The sequence below is a fragment of the Schistocerca americana genome, chromosome 1 (assembly GCF_021461395.2).
Source record: "Schistocerca americana isolate TAMUIC-IGC-003095 chromosome 1, iqSchAmer2.1, whole genome shotgun sequence".
NCBI classification, from domain to species: Eukaryota; Metazoa; Arthropoda; class Insecta; order Orthoptera; family Acrididae; genus Schistocerca; species Schistocerca americana.
In genome coordinates this window covers 144666387-144689632 of record NC_060119.1, presented here as the reverse complement: position 1 = coordinate 144689632, position 23246 = coordinate 144666387, and the positions used below count along the sequence as shown (strand labels likewise).

The window sequence follows — 23246 nt, the reverse complement described above, 5'->3', positions numbered from 1 at the left end:
AACTACTTTAGCTATCTGAGCATGCCTCCAGAACCGATCTGTGCTGCAGGCATACTAAGACATAATGGAGTTTGGATCAGTCCTGGAGGCATACTCAGATGCTGAAGTAATTAAGGAAACTGCTTGCAGTAAGCTGGAAATCCAGGTGCACATTTTTGTGTATTTCTATTAAATGGTACAGCTGGATATAATTGTATCCAAAAATTGTGAATATGTTTCATGTATCAAAGGTAGGGGGACAAGAATGAGAAAACAATTCTAGTAAAAAATTGAGTAAAGAGCAAGAAACCAAAAAGAGAAAGGGAGGATGATTTCAGAATTAAGGGGAAGGGCTGAGAAAAGTAGAAAACAATTGAAAGGGATCTGTTTAATTGTGCCCAAGTGGTTGGTCAGAACCTGGCACTTGGGATTGATTTGGGCTTCCCATATTGAAGATGTAAGTTACTGAGACAGGAAGAAGCATCAAAGTTAGTGAATACTGTTGTTAGTGGGCAAATTACAAAGAACCCTTTCCAGCATGGATCAGTCTCAATTTATCAACCAAGATGAGGCAATGTGGCTACAAAACTGCACACTTACACCAGTGGTGTGGTGGTCAGATTTCCTTCTGACAAACCTGATTCAATGTGATTTTCTATGTCATTTAACACAGGTGCTAACTTTATTGAAGAAATTAAGACATAACTGATTTCCTTCTTTCTCTTCTTTTGCTACTGCAATACTGCTGTCTATTTAACATTGTTAGTTTTGCTCAGGCATTGAATTAAAGTTTTCCATATTGTTTAACCGTATCCGAGGAAATAGTTTGAGAAGGGATTAAGGATTTGGCCAAGATTGGAAGGATGATCAGTGTGTGCCATGATTGATATTAAAATAACAGGCTAAATGGGTATGGGTAGACAACACACACCACACACACACACACACACACACACACACACACACACACACACACTCACACTGTTGTAGGGTGAATTTTTAGCTGTTATGTGTGATTAATTAAAATAAATCTGCATGTGTACTAGGTTAATATTGTTGTTTTGATATGTCGAAGAATCTGACTTCATATACAGGGTGAGTCACCTAACGTTACCGCTGGATATATTTTGTAAACCACGTCAAATACTGACGAACCGATTCCACAGACTGAACGTGAGGAGAGGGGCTAGTGTAATTGTTTAATACAAACCATACAAAAATGCACGGAAGTATGTTTTTTAATACAAACCTACATTTTTTTAAATGGAACCCCGTTAGTTTTGTTAGCACATCTGAACATATAAACAAATACGTAATCAGTGCCATTTGTTACATTGTAAAATGTTAATTACATCTGGAGATATTGTAACCTAAAGTTGACGCTTGAAACGTCGGACGTTCAGTTGCGTGTTGTAACAAATACGGGCCACGGTCGGCGAGCAGCATCTGCAGGGACATGTTTGCGATGACGACCGTGTTTACGAGTGTGGCTGTAGTGCACTGTTGTAGTTAGGTCTAGCTGTCGCAGTGTCCGCATGTAGCGCTTGCTGCTATTGTTATTCTGCATTCGTCACTGCACGCAGACCAACTGTAGTACACCGTGTTAACAGACGTCTGTGATAGTGTAGTGTTGTAGGAACTGTGACCATGGTGTATTCGAACTCTGAAAAGGCGGAGATGATACTCATCTATGGCGAGTGTCAACGAAATGCAGCTGAAGCCTGCAGGGTGTATGCAGAACGGTACCCGGACAGCGAGCATCCAACGTGCCGCACATTGCAAAACATCTACCGCCAACTGTATGCAGGTATGGTCGTAGCACGCAAATGGGTCCGTAACAGGCCCGTCACAGGAGAAGCGGGTGCAGTTGGTGTGTTAGCTGCTGTTGCCATGAACCCACACACGAGTACACGGGACATTGCGAGAGCGGTGGACTGAGTCAAAGTAGTGTCATGCGCACACTGCATCGTCACCGCTTTCACCCATTTCATGTGTCGCTACATCAGCAATTACATGGTGATGACTTTAATCATAAAGTGCAATTCTGTCAATGGGCATTAACAGAGAATGTGTTGCAGTTCTACCTGTTTACCGATGAAGCAGGTTTCACAAACCACGGGGCAGTGAATCTACGGAACATGCATTACTGGTCCGTGGATAATCCTCGCTGGCTCAGACGGGTAGAGCAACAGCGACCATGGACTGTAAATGTATGGTGCGGAATCATTGGCGACCACCTCATTGGTCCTCACTTCATTGCAGGGGCCCAAACCGCTGCAACATACATCATGTTTCTACAGAATGATCTGCCAACGTTGCTCGAAAACGTCCCACTGGAAACGCGTCAACGTATGTGGTATCAGCATGATGGTGCACCTGCACATTCCGCAATTAACACTAGGCTGACCCTTCACAGGATGAGACCTGAGTTTCTCCTGGCGTATACAACTTTCAAATAACTTCCGGGAATTCAGCCAGGTAACACTTTCAGCGACCGCCGATATTTCGGCGGGAGAACACCCCGCCATTTTCAAGGCCTTTTGCCTTGAAAATGGCGGGGTGTTCTCCCGCCGAAATATCGGCGGTCGCTGAAAGTGTTACCTGGCTGAATTCCCGGAAGTTATTTGAAACCTTCACAGGATGTTCGACGGGCGTTTCATAGGACGTGGAGGACGCATAAATTGGCCAGCCCGTTCTCCTGATCTTACACCTCTGGACTTCTTTCTGTGGGGTACGTTAAAGGAGAATGTGTACCATGATGTGCCTACAACCCCAGAGGATATGAAACAACGTATTGCGGCAGCCTGCGGCGACATTACACCAGATGCACTGCGGCGTGTACGACATTCATTATGCCAGAGATTGCAATTGTGTGCAGCAAATGATGGCCATCACATTGAACATCTATTGGCCTGACGTGTCGGGACACGCTCTATTCCACTCCGTAATTGAAAACGGAAACCATGTGTACGTGTAGCTCACCCCTCATGGTAATGTACATGTGCGTCAGTGAAAAAGACCAATAAAAAGGTGTTAGCATGTGGACGTAATGTGCTGTTCCAGTCTCTTCTGTACCTAAGGTCCATCACTGTTCCCTTTGTATCCCTACGTAATTCGGTGCTCTCCGATACACTCGATCGAACAGCGGAGGAGTGGTACTCAAGCGTCAACTTTAGGTTACAATATCTCCGGATGTAATTAACATTTTACAATGCAACAAACGGCACTGATTACGTATTTGTTTATATGTTCAGATGTGCTAACAAAACTAACGGGGTTCCATTTAAAAAAATGTAGGTTTGTGTTAAAAAACATACTTCCATGCATTTTTATGGTTTGTATTAACCAATTACACTAGCCCCTCTCCTTGCATTCGGTCTGTGGAATAGATTCGTCCGTATTTGATGTGGTCTACGAAATACATCCAGCGGTAATGTTAGGTGACTCACCCTGTATATGTCAGATTCATCGACATATCACAATAACAATATTAACCTAGTACACATGCAGATTTATTTTCTTATGTTTTCAATTTATTTATTTTTCATTCTAAGCGGAAAACATGGTAGTGGAAGTAACTCCTGTATTTGCCCCTTTTTTTTTCCTCTTCCTGACCACTTTTCTCACCTGGCTTTCTCTGTTCTTTGTCTTCACTTTCCTTATCTGTGACTAAGATTGAAGCCTGCCATTCAGTTTCTCAGATGTTCCGATCTCACCTTCCCTACACTCTGTGCATTTTGTTTTATTGATCCTGTGCAATTTGTTAGGATTCATTTGATAACGTTCGAATAGTCTCATATCCTCCAGAACCCTTTCCTCACCTTTGCCACTTAAAAGTATCTTTTGTTCTAAAACTTAGTTTTTGTTAGTTTTTTTGCATGTTGTCTCTGTTTGCTTAGCATCGTTAGATTCCGATTATATTCTATCACTGTTGCATTTACACAGTTTGTAGCTTGATTTAATATAACTTGGAAGTATGAGTTACCAAAATACAACTTAATGTTATGCGAGACAGGGTAGTGGAAATGTGAAGTTACAGTACAGAAGTAGTTATATTATTGTTGAAGATTCCATAACCTTAACTTTTCTACTACGTATGTAACGCATATTTTTCCTTGCTCCACCTCCTACCCCCCTCCTTCCCAACTCCCCGCGCACGCACGCTGAAGCACACACAACAAAACTATGAACTCATTGGCAGAGGAATCAGATCTTACTAATGTAACATCTCACTGAAACTTGATAACAGCTGAAAACTGCTGTGACTTCAATGAAAAAAATTCTGATTGTATGTCATCAAGGTCCAACCATTCCTGCCACAACCCACACAGCTTGGCCAGATTGTGTGGCATTCAGAACATTTTTCCTGACTGTCAGTTGGTTTAAACTACATGAACTTTGCAAGCCATTAAATGTCTGTGGTTCCCCATAAATATTCTTCATGTCATGAAGTCATAATGGCATATATGAGGATTGTAATATTGGGAAGTATGGCTAATAATGTTACACCATTTATGTAGATGATAAATACGAAACCAGGGTTCTTTTGTACCTCTATACTCATTCTGATTCAACACATGGGTAATCCCAATGAAAAGAATCATTTTCTTGTAATTAAAATATCTAAAGAAGGCTTTCCAAAATATATGATGTTGATATGCAAACATTCACATACAGGCAGAAGTGTAACTTTCATGATCACATTGCAATTACCCAATCCTGTACGTACAAATGTTGATCTCTTTGCTCGCTGTAACTGGCAGCTTTATAGGCAAAAGTAAACAACAAACTCAAATACAATTTTGTTACAAATATTGCAGTGATAAAATTTCCCGTGGAGTGTGGACTCTGAAACAAATTGGAAAGAACCAATGTAGATGTACTGCAGCAATTTGAATCGAGTAGGAAAAGAATTTTTCCTATAAACTGTGACAAGCTCCTCGACTGGCCCCAAAATGACACTCTTGATGTCAATTTTTCTGGGAATTTCTGAGAAACAAGGATGTTTGCCACTGTCAGTATGAAGCATAGCATTTAGTGTTAAATTTGCAAATTTTGTGCTGCTTTTTCAATGTATGACTGTTAAGTATACCTGGAAACAGTCGATTTTATTGCTGCTCCATCAGAGCAGCTGTGAATGAAACAAGACTTTATGCATTTTTGTGCAAGACATCTGGCACACTCTGAACACAATTATATAATCTGCATGCAGCTGCCACATTCTCTACTTTATTCTATATCGTGCAGAAGCACATGAAATTAATGAGCTTCGAAATGCTAGGCGACATTTTAGAGTTTATGTATTTTAACTCCCCCACCAATCCAGTTTTCCACACTTTGAATCCATTCATCACATTGTTCTGCTCATCAGTTGAGAGAGAGAGAGAGAGAGAGAGAGAGAGAGAGAGAGAGAGAGAGAGAGGGGGAGAGAGAGAGAGAGAGAGAGAGAGAGAGAGAGAGAGAGAGAGAGAGAGAGAGAGAGAGGGGGGGGGGGGGGAGGGGTGATATTGGTAACATTTAATCTTAAGTAATTCCTAGAAAAATTTAACTAATGAGTAAATTCAGCAGTTAGCCAATCTATTCATAACACTTTGTTTTATACGTAATAAAAGTGACAATTTTCCTATATTGCATTTGTAACTAGTATTTTTTCTACAGACTGAGATGTGCAGACACATTTACTTTAACATCATTCTTTTTCAGGGTTTTGGAGCTTTGTTTGCTTTTCCTGTTGGTTTGGTACTACTGTACTCTGACTATAAGAGAAAGTATATTGAAAGTTAATGGATCCCGCATCAAAGGATGGTGGCGACTACACCACTTTATCTCAACGGTTGAAGCAGCTATTCTCTTGATATGGCCTAACAACAGTGCTTGGTATCAGTTCCGAACGCAATTCATGTGGTTCAATGTATACATTAGTAAGAAACTTGCCCTTTATTATCCACCTACCTAAACATTTTAGTAACAATCTTACATTAAATTGAATATGTACTCTATTTCTAATGGGTTACTCATTTCCGTCTTTTATAATTATTGCATGTTTTATATATGTTTCGATACTAATGTTGCTTTTCCGTGTTATGTTAATAATGAGTGGCGTCCTGCATAGCTTGTGCCCGCTTTTAAAACTGGGTATTGACGTATCACATGGTCGGAGAATTTTCAGAATTTTTTAACATTGCTGTGTTATTTCATTTATTCTATTATGTGTCTGAAGTTTGGTTTTGGGAGTAAAATTAGATTACCATGTTTAATTTTGAGGGCCATTGATATATTAAGCATGATTAGTAATGTATTTGTTCGGACACTCAAAATTTATTTTTGATATCTATATTTTTTGGAACGAGTCACTCTTGAGATATTATAATCAGTAAAAAAACATATCAGACAATGGAAACTATTTTCCACAAGATAAATTAAATCAAAATCAAGACTAGCAACTTGCAAATGGTTTTTATATATGCGTGAAAAGTAAGTCCACTTTTTTTATAGACTGTGGTTTATGCCAATTGTACACCTGGAATATGCAGTTCTTGACCACTTTTAAGATACAACGTTGCTGCAGACCTTACATGGCGAGTTACCGTGATATGTGTGTGAAAAATTGGATAAAAAATGTGAATTGCTAGTAGGAAACATGTATGCCATAACTTTATACTACTGTTTTCTGAATTTCTCAATTTTGCAAAAGCTCATGAAAAATGTTCTGGGTGGTATAAGCTAAATACCATGATGTAATATGTGTAGAAATGCGTGTTCTTGATTTTTTATGCCCATTGCTCAGATAATCCCAGTTATGAAATTACAGAATTATTACAAACAGTGAATAGAAGAATTGATTCTGCAGTACAGTATCTGCTTAATGACTGCAGATAATATGATCATTTTGTTATGTTCACTAAAAATATATTTTTGCTATTTCCAACATATATCCTAATCTGTAGCCTGGCAAGCTTTCTCGCACAGTCCTTCAGTGTGGTAACTATGCATACAAGTGTTCAGAAAGCCACACCTTTAATGCAATTCCCCAGCTTTTTGATCTGTGATCTGTTGCAGTAACTTAAACAGTTCTTTTTCCAAGTTGATCTTGGTCTTCTTTTCGTCTTTTTAGGCCGTTCAAGCTTTCAGCAACTGATGATTATGTCTGTTAAGAAGCAGCATTACTTTCTCAACCATGAAGTGTGCTTCTCCACTTTAAGATATTCCTCAACATTCTTCCTTTACCTCTGCATTTACATCTACATCCATACTCTGCAAATCAGTATGAAGTACATGGTGGAGTGTACTTCCTGTCGAACAAGTTATCAGGGCTTCTTCTTGTTCCATTCATATATGGAGAGCACAAAGAATTGGTGCTTTAATGTCAGTTCATGCTGTAGCTGGTGTATTCTCATTCTTGTGAGTGCTATGGGAGTGATAAGTGGGGAATTGAAGTATACTCAGAGATTGGGTCCCAGGTTTGGTTCCCAGCTGGGTTGGTGACTTTCTCTGCTCGGGAACAGTGTGTTTGTGTTGTTCTCATCATTTCATCATCATACGTGAAAGTGGCTAGATTGGACTGTGTATAGTTTGGGTCTTTGTAAGGGTGCTGATGACTGCACAGTTGAGTGCCCCACAAACCAATCATTTCATGGGTTAGTTTGTGTCTGTCTTCAAGAATTTGTGAGGTCAGTTTTTCAGCATCTCACTGATGCTCTCTTATGGACCTAAAAGATCTGTGACCATCTGTGCTGCCTGCCTTTCATACATGTCAAATATACCCCACTAGTCCTATGTGATTTGTCTTCCACATGCTTTAGCAATATTCTGGGATATGTTATGTAAGCAGTCTGCTTTGAAGACTGATAGCATTTCCCAGGTACTCTACAAATGCCTGGAAATCTGCCACCTGCATTACCTGCAAAAGAGTCTACGTGATCCTTCCATTTCATATCCCAAGTATTTGTATGAGTTGACTGATTCCAGTAGTGACTCATTGATGATGTAGTCATAGGATACTACATTTTTTTGTTTTGTACAGTGCACAGTTTTACATTTCTGAACATTTAAAGCAAGTTGCCAATCTTTGAACCACTTTGAAATCTTATCAAGAGCTGACTGAATGTTTGTGCAGCTTTTTTCAAACAGTACTGATTTATAGATGACTGCATCGTATGCGAAAAGTTCGAGGTTGCTCTTAATATTATCTGCAAAGTCGTTAATATTACAAAATGAACAGAAATGGTCCCAACAAACTTCCCTGGGGCACATCTGAAGTTATTTCTGCATCTGTTGATGACTCTCTGTCAAAGATAACATTCTGCATCCTCCTTACCAAAAAAAAATCTTCAGTCAAGTTGCAAATTTTGCTAAATAGCCCATATGATTGTACTTTAGGTAAAGCAGTTTGTCAGATACAAAGCATTGACTAGCATACTACTGATCTCTTTCGTATACACTTGCAATTACATGACACTTACTAGACAACTGTATAGACAGAACCAAATAAACTTTCTCTTACAATGCCAGGTCTCTCAGCTGACTCTTATATTGTTATGTGTAATATGTATGTTGTAGAGATCATCCAGCTATCCAACAATTGACATGGCACCAGATCATAGCTTAGAGCACTCTGATACATTGCTTTATTTGTGGACAGGTGGGCATATTATTTTACAAGCAGTATGTTACACATTCTTTTTTCAAATTGGCCTTGGTCAGATATTGCACAGTGTTGGTAACTGAAAAGGTGATTCTTATTTGCAGCTAATGAAACTATTTCAAAATCCCTGAAAGGGGCTTGATACAGCTCTGCACCATTGTTTAGTAAACAAAATACCAGCTTACCAAGTATCAAACCAGATTTGTGATAGGATATGAGTCATCCTTGCAAATAGAACTCAACACACTGTCCCTAATGGAACAAAATCGACAAATATAATTTTGGAAGTACCGTGAGTGAGTGTTGTAGGAGTGTGTCTATTTACAATTTGTATTGATGATCTAGGGGATAATATCCTATGCTCCTTGAAGCTGTTTGTGAATGATGCTGTTGTCTGTAGGAAGGTTGCAGTCCCAGAAGACAATTGAAATGGAGAAGACCTGCAGAGCATGGGCTGTTGACCCTGAACATGAATAAATGTAACGTATTGCCCAGGAACAGGTGAAGAGATTCACTACTGGCAGCAAAGTACAGTGTTGGTAACAGATCAATGGAGACAGTAACTACTGTAATATATGTAGGTATAATCATCCAGAGTGATCTTAAGTTGAAAGACCACATAAAACAAATAGTAGGAAAAGCTACTGCCAGACTGAGATTCATTAGGACAATCTTAAGAAATTTGTCATTCATGAATAAAGTGGCTTATGAAACACTTGTTAGACTGATTCTTGAATATTGTTCCTCAGTCTGGGAATGTTACCAAGCTGGTTTTACAGAAGAGATGGAGAAGCTTCAACAAAGAATGGCGTGTCTTGTCACTTGAAATGGGACCATTATGGAGGTGCTCAACAAATTCCAGTGGCACGCACTACAAAGAGGCATTATACATCATGGACAGGTTCACTGTTGAAGTTTAGATAGTACATGTTCCAAGAAGTCGGACAACATAATACTTTCTCCTGCATGTGTCTCGTGAAATGATCACATTGAGAAAATAAGAGAAATTTGCCACACAAGTGTTTCATCAACAGTCATGCTTCCCATTGCCATTCTTGAATGGAACAGGAAAGGGGGAACATGCCTTAAGATCTCTTGTGGATGGGGTAGATGTCACTTTTAAAATCACTAGTCTTGAAACAAATCAATACAAAAGGCATTTATTGGGTGATTTCTGAGTTTGAGGTGGAACTTGCATCCCTATGCATGTTTGTCACAAATACAAATTTTTAGGTTCCAAAAAACTTGCTACAGCAACACATGTTAATATATTTTATTCATAACATGTTCAGGATTCTGTTTGTACGATCTGAATATACTGGGTTTTGATGTAGGCAAAAATGATTGAAATGCGAGAATTTTCTAAAATGAAGAGAGATATTACATATAAGATTATCCTAACCAGAGCGAAAACGACTACATGCACCGTTAGTGTGGTATTATAAAAGCAAATGCCAGACATACTGAGAGCATCGCAGTTATTTCACATTCAAACTGTAATACACTTGGGGATGTGGTCATAAGAAATACACACATAGACTCTGGTACAGTATAATTGTCTGTGAAAAGAGGAGGGTTTCACAGCAATGATATTTGATGTGTGCAGAATTCTTAACATACCTTTGTTACTGAGTGAGATGGTGCAGTGGTTAGCACACTGGACTCACATTTGGAAGGAAGACGGTTCAAACACGCGTCCGGCTATCCTGATTTATGTTTTCCGTGATTTCCCTGAATCACTTCAGGCAAGTGCTGGGATGTTTGCTTTGAAAGGGCACAATTGATTTCATTCCCCATCCCCCTCATCTGATGGGACTGATCACCATGCTGTTTGGTCCCCTCCTCAAAATCTAACAACCAATGGCTTTATTTTACATTGATATCAGTTGCACTCCACTGCCCTTAGAAAAAAAAAATTATGTTTATAAAGATTGCTGTTATTTCAAACTTCATTATTTTGTGATCAGTGATCAGATTTCATTGCTGCAGTTGCAAAATTAAGTTCTTAATCAGTGAGATATATCTTGGGTTCCATTTTTAGCAAGATTATCAGCCAATATGAAATTAAACTGATTAACATTAGAGAGCTCCTAAAAAGTACAAACTCAGGGTTGGAGAACATGAGATACCTGTCTTTGCACGGGATGTTACATCTACATACATATACCTCAAGCCACTATATGGTGTGTGGTGGAGGGTGATTTGTACCATTGTTAGTCATTCCTTTTCCTCTTCCACTTGCAAATGGGGTATGGGTAACAGATTTGCCTGCATTACTCTATTCAAGCCATCATCTCTTTTATATTGTTCTTAAGATACACATTTGAGACAGTAGAATTGTTTTGCATTCTGTCACAGATGTTAGTTTACTAAACTTTTAAATAGGATTTTGTAAAAACAATGTTTTTCTCCTACAATTCTCATATTGATCGACCTGACCCATTACCAGTCTAGCAGTACACTTCTGAATTGTTTCAATGTTTGCCTTTAATCCAAACTGGTCTGGACAACAAACATTTCAGCAGTTTGCAAAGTGTTCAGCATGTGGTCTCCTTTCTAGGCTGACTGTATTCTTGTTAGAATGTTCCCAATAAATGAATGCTGACCACTCACCTACATTACAACTGACATAACATGCTTGTTCCATTTAATGTCACTTTGTAACGCTACACATTGATCTTCAGTACGGCCGAGAGACATACCATTAATATTGTATTTGAACATTACAGGAATATTGTTAAATCCATCCTAGTCATAATCAAATGTATGGTGTCTAGGAAACCCGCTTTCTCAGGTCACTAGACAACATTCAAACAAATAGTATTAATGAGTTTTATTACAAAAGGAAAAGATTACAATACTTTACTTTGACTATTACACAGACATGTCTCAAGCAAAGAGTGACATACGAAATAAACAAGCTGCTTCAGTATAAACGATTCCTTAGTCACTGCTATAAAAGTGCGTAATCTTGAAGCTGCTGTTCAAGTGGGCCGCGACCAGTCGGGCGCGGTGCTTGTGTCCTCTTCACGTAGGGCCCACGGCTGTCGCGTTGTGTCCTGGAGAGGAGTTGGTCTGCGTGCTATTGGCTGATGTCTTCTCACAGCCATCTCTTCTCTCTCGTTCCCTGTGATCGAGTTTATGCCATCACAAATATTTCTACAACCTATCCACAGTAACTTACATTTATCCACGTTTAAGTAAGCTGTCATTCATGGTACCACGTAGAAAACCTATCTGTCACTCAATGGCGACAGTTTTCGGTAAACACCACCATCAGTGAACAGTCTGATTGTTACTCTCCACATGGCGGATGGACCATTAAAACTTACTTTAAACTGTATGTTAAAAATGGGTATGAGAAGTGGAACTTAACATATCAAAGTTGTAAAACCAAATTGGATTAACAAAAACTTTGGGAGTGATTAAAACCAACTTTGTGGGTTTTGAGGATGGCATTACTGTACCGTTGGACAGCCTGAAGAAGTATCTAGTACTTACCTTTTGCATCTTTACATCACTGCTAATTGGAGCCATGTCATGACAACACAATCACTCCCAGGCCACCCTTGCTTTACGTGGTTCTGTTTTCTTTTCATTAATCTGTTTTCAGTCTCATAGGGGCACTGTTTTCTATACATCCCCTTTTGTTACTTGATTTTTGTCTGTTTTTCAGCTAATAACCTATGTGGTTTTCGAGTCCTCTGTTAAAGGAATTGCATTGTTAGTTTTTTCTCTCATCTTGCCCTATGTTACTTCAGTGTCCCTGGAATTCTCAATGGCTGTCAGCTATATGGCAAGTGTTATTTGCTCAGCGCGTTTCTTCTCTCTTTGCCAATTGAGGACTCTCTAGTACAAAAGTTAGTGCATTTGAGGCCACTAGCGTGTTTACGTAACTGTTGCCACTGTTAAAGTAGAAATCTTTTCTAATTGTAATTACAATATATGTAAAAGGTAGCAGAAGAAACTGATAGGACAAATACAGAAGGAAAGGTCAAATTGGGAGGTAATCACAGAGACCATGTTTAGTGGAAGAAAATCAGAAAGGGAAGTGAAAAGGAATGAAGTAGTCAGATAACAAAATTAAAATAAGAGCCAAAGGCAGAGGACAAGGAGTAAACGGGGAAAAGTGGAAGAGAAATTGAGCTCTTGGGAGCTCTTCTTCCATGGTAAACATTATTAGTTGCTTCAACATTTTAGGGATTTATTTTGAAAAGCAAAGCCAATCAGAGCACTCAACAGTAGCCACTAATGAGCAAAAATAGGTTGTGATGGAAATTGCAGCCACCAGCAAATTTAATGTGTTCTTGAGACTAGAATAAATCCACATACTTAAGATCTTTAGAGTTCGTCAGGAACTCTAAAATGTGTGCTGGATATACCATAGTATCTAAAGCAGAGCAGAAATTGCAGTGTTTGAAGTTATCGAGACAGGTAATTGATGGGTTTTTCCAGTAGCTCAAAATCAGTATTTTTATATTATAGTTAAAGTTGTAAAATTGTTGTAAAGTTTCAACCGAATATGAAGCAACACTTGTGTATCTGTGGGTTCCTAGATTATGCTTTACCAATAAAAGTAAATAGAGCAAAGATTGTCAGGAAAGTACTATGTCTCTTCTTCAATATTAATGGACAATCATTACAATGGTAATTGCAGAATGTAAGACTGTAATTGAAAACTGTTGGAGTTGGGATTCCTAATCAATCCATAAGAATCCAGCAGCAGCTTAAGGTTGACCTGTAAGGAATTGTTCCACTAAAACACTGCTTGCTTACAGGACTTGAAATGGTCTAAGCTTTTCCTCATGGTCAAATCTACACTCTTTTGTAACCACAATGCTGTCTATATTTCATTCCACTTCATTTCTTTCTTTTCTCAAAAGTGAAAGAAATCACCATCAATTTGCTTACAGTTGAGTGCTGTTATGTAAAAGTGGCTGTCACTTAAGAAAGCTTTCCTGATGAAACTACTCACAGACATTGTATCAGTCTTAGATAGCACTTTGGAAATGCAGGGAATTTGTATTTCTTTCTCAAATATATCAAATTCTTGCTATTACATTCTCTGACAGACATAATCTTACTTGTGTATACTGAGAGTAAATGTCTTTCTTATTAACAGTTTTTTGTGTATCATTCTGATATAAGAAACTGAAAAGTGATGACATAAGTATTCCGAATGATGTGACCTATATGTGATTCTTGTTTAGAGGACATTGCTAGTGGTAGACTGCTTGGCAGTACTAAATATTTCATGAAAGTTTTGGTATACACTGGAATGATTTTATGAAGAATTACCTTATTTTTAAATTTAGTGATATTTAGAAATAATTCGTCCAGTGCCATGTCATTTTTCCTCTCACAGCATGAAATAAAAGTTAATATAACTTTGTGATAAAGTTTGAGGCCTTTAGTGTCTTCATGGAGAAGTACGTCTCGGACTTTTTACTTTAACCTTATGTTGTTTGAGATACACAGTCGGCAAGGTCTAGTACAGTTACTGTTCTTTGCATCTTCTTAGCTGTATATGATTACACAATTGTTTCCATTTTCTGCTGAAACAGGGATTTCTGAAGGTCACACACACTAATTGCACTACATCACATTTGCAAAGTTTTTGTTTTGGCAGATTTTGTTTCCTTCAGTATTTCTTCTGTTTTCAGACTTTTAACTGCTTTTTGATGTATTTTCACGTGCTTTCAATGTTTTTTGTGCTTAACTTTTTGTGAGTTAATGATTCATTCTTTTTCTTCTGTGTTTAATTTTTCTCTGACTCTTTTTATACATTTCTAGATTTTAACACTGCCATTTTATTAGCATTTCACTTCATTTCATTTTGGGATTCAGTGTTGTGTAACTGTGATACATTTACACACTTCGTGCTTTCTGATTTTCTTCTTAAGTTCCGCAAAGTGGGCGCCTTTGTATCTGAAAGTCAGACGTCTTTGCTATAGTGATTTTTCAGTTTGATTTATTATTCTCACAAATTAGTGAAACACTTGCTGTAAAACTATACACAATATATGAATGTCTTTTGCAGGTATTGTACAGTACTTGCAGTTCAGGTATCAGCAAGGAATTCTTTACCGTCTGAAAGCTCTTGGGGAACGACATAATATGGATATAACTATTGAAGGCTTTCATTCATGGATGTGGCGTGGTCTGGGGTTTCTTCTACCCTTCCTTTTTGTTGGATACGTTTTTCAGCTCGTTAATGCATACACATTGTACAACTTGTCATTCCACCCTGAAGCAACTTGGCAGGTAAATTATAAAATTTACATTGATTGTTATTGACTATAAATGTCTAATTCATAAAACATTCTATGGCCAAGGGTGGATCGTGACATTTTGGAAGCAATTAAGTAATTTTTCATTTCTAGGTCCCAGTGTCTTCGGGATTATTCTTTGTGTTATTCATTGGCAATGCTGTCACCACATCACTGGTTATTCCCCAAAAGCTGAGAGAGCAGTACAATAGTGGTAGTAAACCCTTGGGGAGCCACAGTAAGACCCAGGTAAGACAGTTTTAACCCCTAAACATACCCCTCACTCACTAATATAATACAGTTGCCACTGTTATGAACTGTAAATGAAATGTGATTAAATGATTTTAAAGACTAATAAAATGGACGATATATTGTAATTTCCTAAATTTACGTCAAAGAGCTCCATAAGCAAAAATAATTGTGAATAAAAATGGTGCTTTCTTTTTCTGTATGCTTTACTTTAAAACAAAGGCAATGGCCTTGCCGCAGTGGCTACACCGGTTCCCGTGAGATCACCGAAGTTGAGCGCTGTCGGGCGTCGTCGATACTTGGATGGGTGACCATCCAGGCCACCATGCGCTGTTGCCATTTTTCGGGGTGCACCCAGCCTCGTGATGCCAATTGAGGAGCTACTCGACCGAATAGTAGCGGCTTCGGTCAAGAGTACCATCATAATGATCGGGAGAGCTGTGGGCTGACCCCACGCCCCTCCTATCTGCATCTTCTACTGAGGATGAGGATGACAAGCCGGTCAGATGGTCCCGGTAGGCCGCTCGTGGCCTGAAGACAAAGTGCTTTTTTTTAAAAAAAACCACCAGTATCAAATAACATGCAACTTGGAAATTGAAAACCCTTTTAATCTCGTGCCATACTTTGATGAGTCTAACTTGTGATAACAATTTTGGACCGAACATGAATATCTCGAGTCACTCGAGGAAACAAATGTGGACCTAATGTAAACATTAAGAAGTCACACTCACGGGGAACGAAAGTCGGTTCAAACATAAAACATCGTGAGTCTAACTTGTGAGACACACTTGTCATTTAAAATTTTGGTCTTGTTCTTACCATTACACCACAAGAATTAGTCACAATGCATTAAATATGTGTTATAAAGAAAGTGTACTAGTGATTTTGTACTTCAGTTATTGAAGAAAAATTTAATAAGACCCTGCATAATGTTAAGAGAACGTGTTGTGAATGTAGCGATGGAAGAATCTAGTGGCAGAAAAATGATTGTACAAAATAGAAAGCATGCAGAATTTAATAGAAGAGGAAAATTTAATACCTAAGTAATGTCTGTCTTGGATTTGGCAGGAAGAGAAACACACACCAATAATTTGGAAATATTCTGAGACTCAAGGCATAAAAGCATCTGTTTCAAATCTGTTGGGTGAACACCCAGGATTATTAGAACTATTTTCAGTTATGTTTGATGAAAAATTTTGAGGAACACTTATTACAGAAACAAATCTCTTCACACGTCGGATAATAGACAATGAGTGGAAAAACCCGAAAAAGGACAACACTTATTACTTTGTTACTTTTGATGAAATGAAGGTGTAATATGCACTGTGCATTTTGATGGTTCAAGTCAGATACAAAGTATTCAAATTTATTGGTCTAAAAGACTAGTAGTAAACCACCATTATTTAAAAAGATAATGCCTTTTAAAAGACTTAAACAAATTTAGAAAAAATAGGAAATTTGTGGTAAGTTCTTATGGGACCAAACTGCTGAGGTTATCGGTCCCTAGGCTTACACACTACTTAAACTAACGGCAATCACACACACACACACACACACACACACACACACACACACACACACACACATACATTCATTCATGCAAATGTAATTCGCATACGTATATATGACCACTGCCTGCCGAGGGGTGTGTGCTCCAGAAAAGATGTCCTAATGCTTCAGTTTCTATTTGATGTTAACAAATTTCCCCTCTTCATAAATGCTTGTCTTGACATTGCCAGCCTACATTTTATATCCTCTCTCCTTTGGCTGTGATCAGTTAGTTTGCTGCCCGAATAGTAAAAATCATCCACTATTTTCAATGTCTCATTTCATAATCTAATTTCCTCACCACCTCCTTTCAACACACTGTCCATTATGTTTAAATAGTCTTCAAAGTCCTTTGCTGCCTGTGAACGAATTACAGTTTCATTGCAAACCTGAATTTTTATTTCTTCTCTTTGGACTGTAATTCCTACGCCAAAATTTTCTTTGGTTTCCTTCATTGCTTTCTCATTGTAGATTGAATAACATCAGGAATGGTCTACAACCTTGTCTCACTCCTTTCTCAACCACTTCTTCCGTTTCATTCCCCTCACCTCATACAACTGCCATTTGGTTTCTTTACATGTTGTAAATGGCCTTTTGCTCCCTGTATTTTACCCCTTCTACCTTCAGCATTTCAGAGTATTCCAGTCAACATTGCCAAAAGCTTTGTCTACAAACGCTAAAAACATAGGTTTACCTTTCCTTACCCTGTCGTCTAAGAAAAGTTGTAGTGGCAGTATTGGCTCACATTTTCCTACATTTCTATGAAATTGAAACTGATTGTTCCCGAGGTCAGCTTATAACAGTTTTTCCATTCTTCTGTAAAGAATTGGTATTAGTATAGCCACACCTGTCAGCAGCTGCTTTCTTCGGATTTGGCTTTATTACATTCTTCTTGAAGTCTCATGGTATCTCGCACATCTTGCATATCAGATGGAAGAGTTTTGTCATGGCTGGCTCTCCCAAGGCTATTAGTAGTTATAACTGAATATCATCTCCTCCCGGGGCCTTGTTTCAACTTAGGTCTCTGAGTGCTCTGTCAGATTCTTCTCGCATTATCATATCTCCCATCTCATCTTCATCTGTGTCCTCTTCCGTTTTTATAATATTGCCAATTTCATCTCCATTGTATAAACCCTTTCACCTTTCAGGTGTCCCTTCTTTGCTTAGGAATGGCTTTCCATCTGAACTCTTGATATTCATACAGATGCTCCTCTTTTCTACAAAGACACCTTTAATTTTCCTGATTGTAGTATCTATCTTTCCCCTATTGATATATGCTCCTAAGTACTTAAATTTGTCCTCTAGCCTCTCCTGTTTAGTCATTTGAACTTCCTGTGAGTCTCACTTTTTAGACATTTGGATTCCCTTTCACCTGCTTCATTTGCTACATTTTTATATTTTCTTCTTTCATCAGTTAAATTCAGTAGCTCTTGTGTTATCCAAGGATTTCTACTAGGGCTTGCCTTTTTACGTATTTGATCCTCTGCTGCCTTCACTATTTCATCTCTTAATGTTACCCGGATTGTTCTACTTTGCCCCTTTCCCCTGTTCCAGTCAACTCTTGCCTAATGCTCCCTCTGAAACTCTTGAGTGACCCCTAGTTCTTTCAGCTTAGCCAGGTCCCATCTTAATTTCCTACTTTCTTGCAATTTCTTTAGTTTAACTCTACAGTTCATAACCAATAAATTGTGGTCAGAGTCCACACCTGCCCCTGAAATGTCTTATAATTTAAAATCTGGTTCCAAAAATCTCTGTTTTACTGTTATATAATCAATCTGAAATCTTACAGTGTGTCAAGGTCTCTTCAGTATATACAACCTTCTTTCATAATGCTTAAACAAAGTGTTAGCGATGACTAAATTATGCTCTGTGCAAAATTCTACCATTTGGGTTCCTCCTTCATTCCTCCTCCCACCCTCCAGTGAAAGCTTAATGCTCCGCTTCATTGCCCACACCCTGTGGCATGCAGATCCCACTACTCTACTCCGTATTTACCAGTCCCTAGTCTGTCCATTTTGTACTATGATTGCCTGGTTTATGGCTCAGTGGCACATTCAGCTTTGAAATTGTTGGATCCAGACCATCGTCATGGGGTAAGACTGGCCATTGGCGCCTTCCAGAATAGTCTCATAGACAGTTTCCTTGCCAAAGTGGGGATCTTCCCTCCTCAGTTCCAACAATACCAACATTTGCTCACTTACGCAATCATCATCCGACAATTTCCTAATTGTCCAGCTAGTCAAATGGTGGTTTTTTATTTTTTTTATTTTTTTCTCTAGTGGCAAATACTGTATTACAAACAATATGTCAAAATATAAATATAGAATTTTTATACATAAACAATATTGTAATATAAATTATAATCTTCTTGGGTGTCTTCAGGTGCAATTTCTTCAGAAGGAATGTAATAACACAACACCAAGAAGTAGATATTGTCAACAATGCTAGGTATGGATTTGAAAGTGCAAATAAGACCTCTGCTGACTTGGAGGTGGAACAACATCTAGTAAGCTAGTACCCCTCTAATAAATCCACCTTGCCAAAGAGACTATGGCTGCAAGGTGCCATCTTCCTTCTGTTCCTCCCAGGAGGAGGGAGTCTACCAGATTAACTCAATTTTATCTTACATAATTAGCCACTTCCCTTGTTCCAGTTTGAGCCTTACAGACAGTAGCTCACATTTCGGTGCACTACCCCCTCCTTCTGGCTCTCCATGCCAAGCATGATCTCGGTTCTTTGCCTCCAATATTGGCAGAAGACATGTGAATTGTTGAACTGATTCTTATTTTCCTCCAAGAAAGTAGTTTTTATTCTTATTTTCAGATACAACATTTTAAACTGCTTTCTGGGTGTGGCAGTTAATGTTGGGGTGTGTCTCACCAAATGCTTGGCCCAGCAACCCATCAGCCCTACCACCTCTATCAGCTGTCTCTGTGCCTCCCTGTTAGTCTGTTTTGCTATTAGAGGCAGTTAGCCCTCATTTCTGTGGCACCTTGTTTTACTTTATAGGGCTATCATCCCAGTGAAGACAAGACTTCAAGGATTTGTTACCCTTGATATTAACTCTTGACAAAATAACAGTTGAACAGCTTTTTGTGCTGCTTTAGAGTGAGTGAGTTCTATTCCACATCAGTAACATTTTGACTCAAGCTGAGCCGTGGGGAATACTAGACCGCACCCAACCAATTACTGACATGATTATTTATCTCATCACATTTTACTGTTGTTGGTCCAGCTGATGCTCATTACTTTTTTAGCCTTCTTGCTTTCACTACTACAAATCTCATTGCTACAAGGCATTATTTTTGCTTTTGCTGTCTTAGCATTTGATTGGGTTGGCAGGGAGGTCAGATGTGGGTGAGGTGTTTGTATCCACAGTTGAGCCCTCATCTGCTCTGACACTCCTACTGTCCCACTTCAGATATTTTTCTTTTTTTTAAAAAAGGGAAAATACTAGGCAGGAATATGAACAGTGCATGAAAAAATAGATTGCTACATAAAGTAAAGATAACACACGAAGTTGCAGACAGGAACAAGTAAGACACTTACACATAAGCTTTCGGCCTCAGCCTTCATCGGAAAAGAGAAACACATACACCATTCATTCACACAAGCAAGCACACCTCATACACACATGACCTCCAACTCCGCCAGATCGGGCCAGAATCCAACTATCACATGCGATGGAAGCACCGATCTGGAGGGGAGGGGAAGGGGAAGAGGAATTGGAAGTGACACCAGTGTACGGGTGTAGGAAGAAAGGAGTCCTGTCTGGTGGTGTATGCAGCGACTAGAATGCCAACAGGCAGAAGGTTGTGGGGCAGGGAGGCAAGGAAAATGGAGTGAAAAAGGAGAGGAGCAGGGACAAATGGGCAGGTGCATTGGCAGAGGGTGGCAAACAAAGAGGGTGGGAGGCAAGAATGAAGAGGTGGTTATTGGGCAGAGGGGGTGGAAACTGTTGGGTGGAATGTGTAGGGCAATATGTTACCGTAGGTTGAGGCCGGGATGATTATGGGAGTGGAGTATGTGCTGTGAAATTTGTGCCACAGCAGTGGGAACCCACATGGCACCCTTCTATGCCAACCTGTTTATGGGCTATCTAGAGAAGACCTTCCTAGCCAAATGCCTAGCCTTGTTCAGGTTCATTGATATCATCATGATCTGGACTCAGCACAAAAACACTCTTTATCTTCATTTCTTCAAAACCTCAACATCTCTTCTCCCATCCACCTCACCTCGTCTTCCTCAACACGGCGTGCCACCTTCCTAGACGTTGACCTCCTCCTCTCTGAAGGCCCCGACCGCACCTCTGTCCACATTAAACCTGCCAACCACCAACAGTACCTGCATTTTGACAGTTGTCATTCCTTTGACAACAAAAAAATCCACCTCCACCCCCACCCCCCCCCCCCCCCCCAATACAGCCTGGCCACCTGGGGACAGTGTATCTGCAGTTACAAGAACACTCTTGCCCAGTATGCCGAGGGCCTCACCAAGGCTTTCACAGACAGGCCCTATCCCCCCAAGACCTAGTCCACAAACAGACCTCCCGTGCCAATTCCCCTTGCACACCAAATCCCCCACCCCCAAAAATCTTGAAAATCCTGGAAACCAGCCACACAGAAGTTCCCTCTTCATCACCCAGTCCCACCTTAGACTGGAACAACTGAACTGCATCCTTCACCAGGGCTTTGATTACTTATCGTCATGCCCTGAAATGAGGGACATCCTACCCAAGATACTTCCCATCCCTCATGAAGTGTTGTTCTGTCACCCTCCCAACCTCCATAATATCCTAATCTATCCATATGCCACTCCCAATCCCAACCCCTTGCCACAAGGATCATATCCCTGTGGAAGACCCAGGTGCAAGACCTGCCCAATCCACCCACCCATTATTTCCTATTCCAGTCCTGTCACAGGTTTATCTTAGCCTATAAGGGACAGGGCCACTTGTGAAAGTACCAGTGTCATTTACCAGCTATGATGCAATCTTTGTGGAGCTTTTTTATATTGATATGACTACCAACCAGCTGTCCACCAGGATGAACGGCCACTGCCAAACTGTGGCCAAGTGTGAAGTAGACCAGTTCGTGGCGCGACATGCAGCTAAACATAACATGTTTGATTTCAATGGCTACTTCACTATCCAAACCATCTAGATCTTCCCCTCCACCACTGCTTTTCGGAACTGCACAGATGGGACTTATCCTTAAAACACATTCTCCGCTTCTGTAATCAACCCAGCCTCCACCAACTGTAACATACTGTCCCCGCCACCCAACAGTTTACACCTGCTCTGTCCTATCACCTCCTCCCCATTCTTGTCTCCCACCTTCCGTATTTGCCACCCTCTGCCAACGCACCTGCTAATCTTTCCCAACTCCTTTCCTTATTTGCTCCTGTTTCCCCATCTCTGTGCACCACAACCTACTGACTCTGTGCCTGATTGGATTCTAGTCCCTACACACTTTACCAGACACCACTCCTTTCTTCCTCCACCCGTACACTGCTCTCTCTTCCTATTCCCTGCCTCTCCAGATTGCTACTTCCATCCCATGTGATAGTTGCAGTTGCATCGTGTGTGCGTGTGTGTCTTTCTCTTTTTTTCAAAATCTTATGTGTAAGTGTCTTGGAATTGTGCCTGTCTGAAACATTGCATGTTATCTTTCCTTCTCTTTAAGTTTTTATCATCACTGGCATCAATATTGGTTTCAAGGTCTTGGTTTTTACCATTCCTATATATAATCTCATTTCAAACAAATTTCTGGCTCTCCAAGTAGACTATCCCTTGAACAAAGGACAGATGTTGTCACTGTTTAGTCATTTAAGCCTCTTTCCCCACCCCCTGCCCTCAAAAAAGAAACCTATTTGGATAAAGCACCTGAAATCCATTTGAACCTACTTATGTAGTAAAGCTTTGGTCTCGCTCTGCAAATTTTAGCCCCCTACACTTCCCTCCATTACCAAATTAACTGTTCCTTTATGCCTCATAATGCATTCTATTCATTGATACCTTCTTTTAGTTGACTTGTAGCATAGATTCCTTTTCTCACAATTTCAATTCAGTTCCTCTTCATTACTTGTTTGATCTAAGCATTGTTCTGTATCACTACATTTCAAAACTTCTGTTCTCTTATCATCCGTGCTTCACTTCTATGTAAGGCTACTCTCTAGACATATAATTTGAGGAAATGCTAACACTTGCAACTATATTAAAAACATTGCTCTTTTTCCAAACAGCTTTCCGTGCTATTGCAAGTCTACAATTTACATCCACTTTTCTTCTGGTGTTGACAGTTATTTTATTCTCCAAATATCAAAATGCAGCCACTACTGTCAGTGCCTCATTTCCTAATCTAATCCCCTGAGCATCACCTGTTGTAATTAGACTCCATTCAATTATCTTTGTTTAATTTTTATTGTTCATTGTATACCCTCTTTTCAGGACACTATTCCATACAACTGATCTTGCTCATCCTCTGCCATCTCTGACAAGATTACAATGTCATTGGCAAACCTCAGAGTTTCTATTTCTTCTACTTCAACTTTAATTC

General features: G+C 39.5%; 1 protein-coding gene across 2 annotated transcripts in view; it reads left to right on the top strand.

Moving 5' to 3' along the window:
* LOC124551193 (transmembrane protein 120 homolog) overlaps positions 1-23246 on the top strand; it is a 61920-nt gene that overhangs the window by 26420 nt on the left and 12254 nt on the right. For both annotated transcript variants that reach the window (XM_047126186.1, XM_047126194.1), the window contains 3 exons: positions 5683-5900; positions 14664-14887; positions 15007-15141. In XM_047126186.1, coding sequence (XP_046982142.1) covers positions 5683-5900; positions 14664-14887; positions 15007-15141 — 577 coding nt within the window. The remainder of the gene's footprint in view (positions 1-5682; positions 5901-14663; positions 14888-15006; positions 15142-23246) is intronic.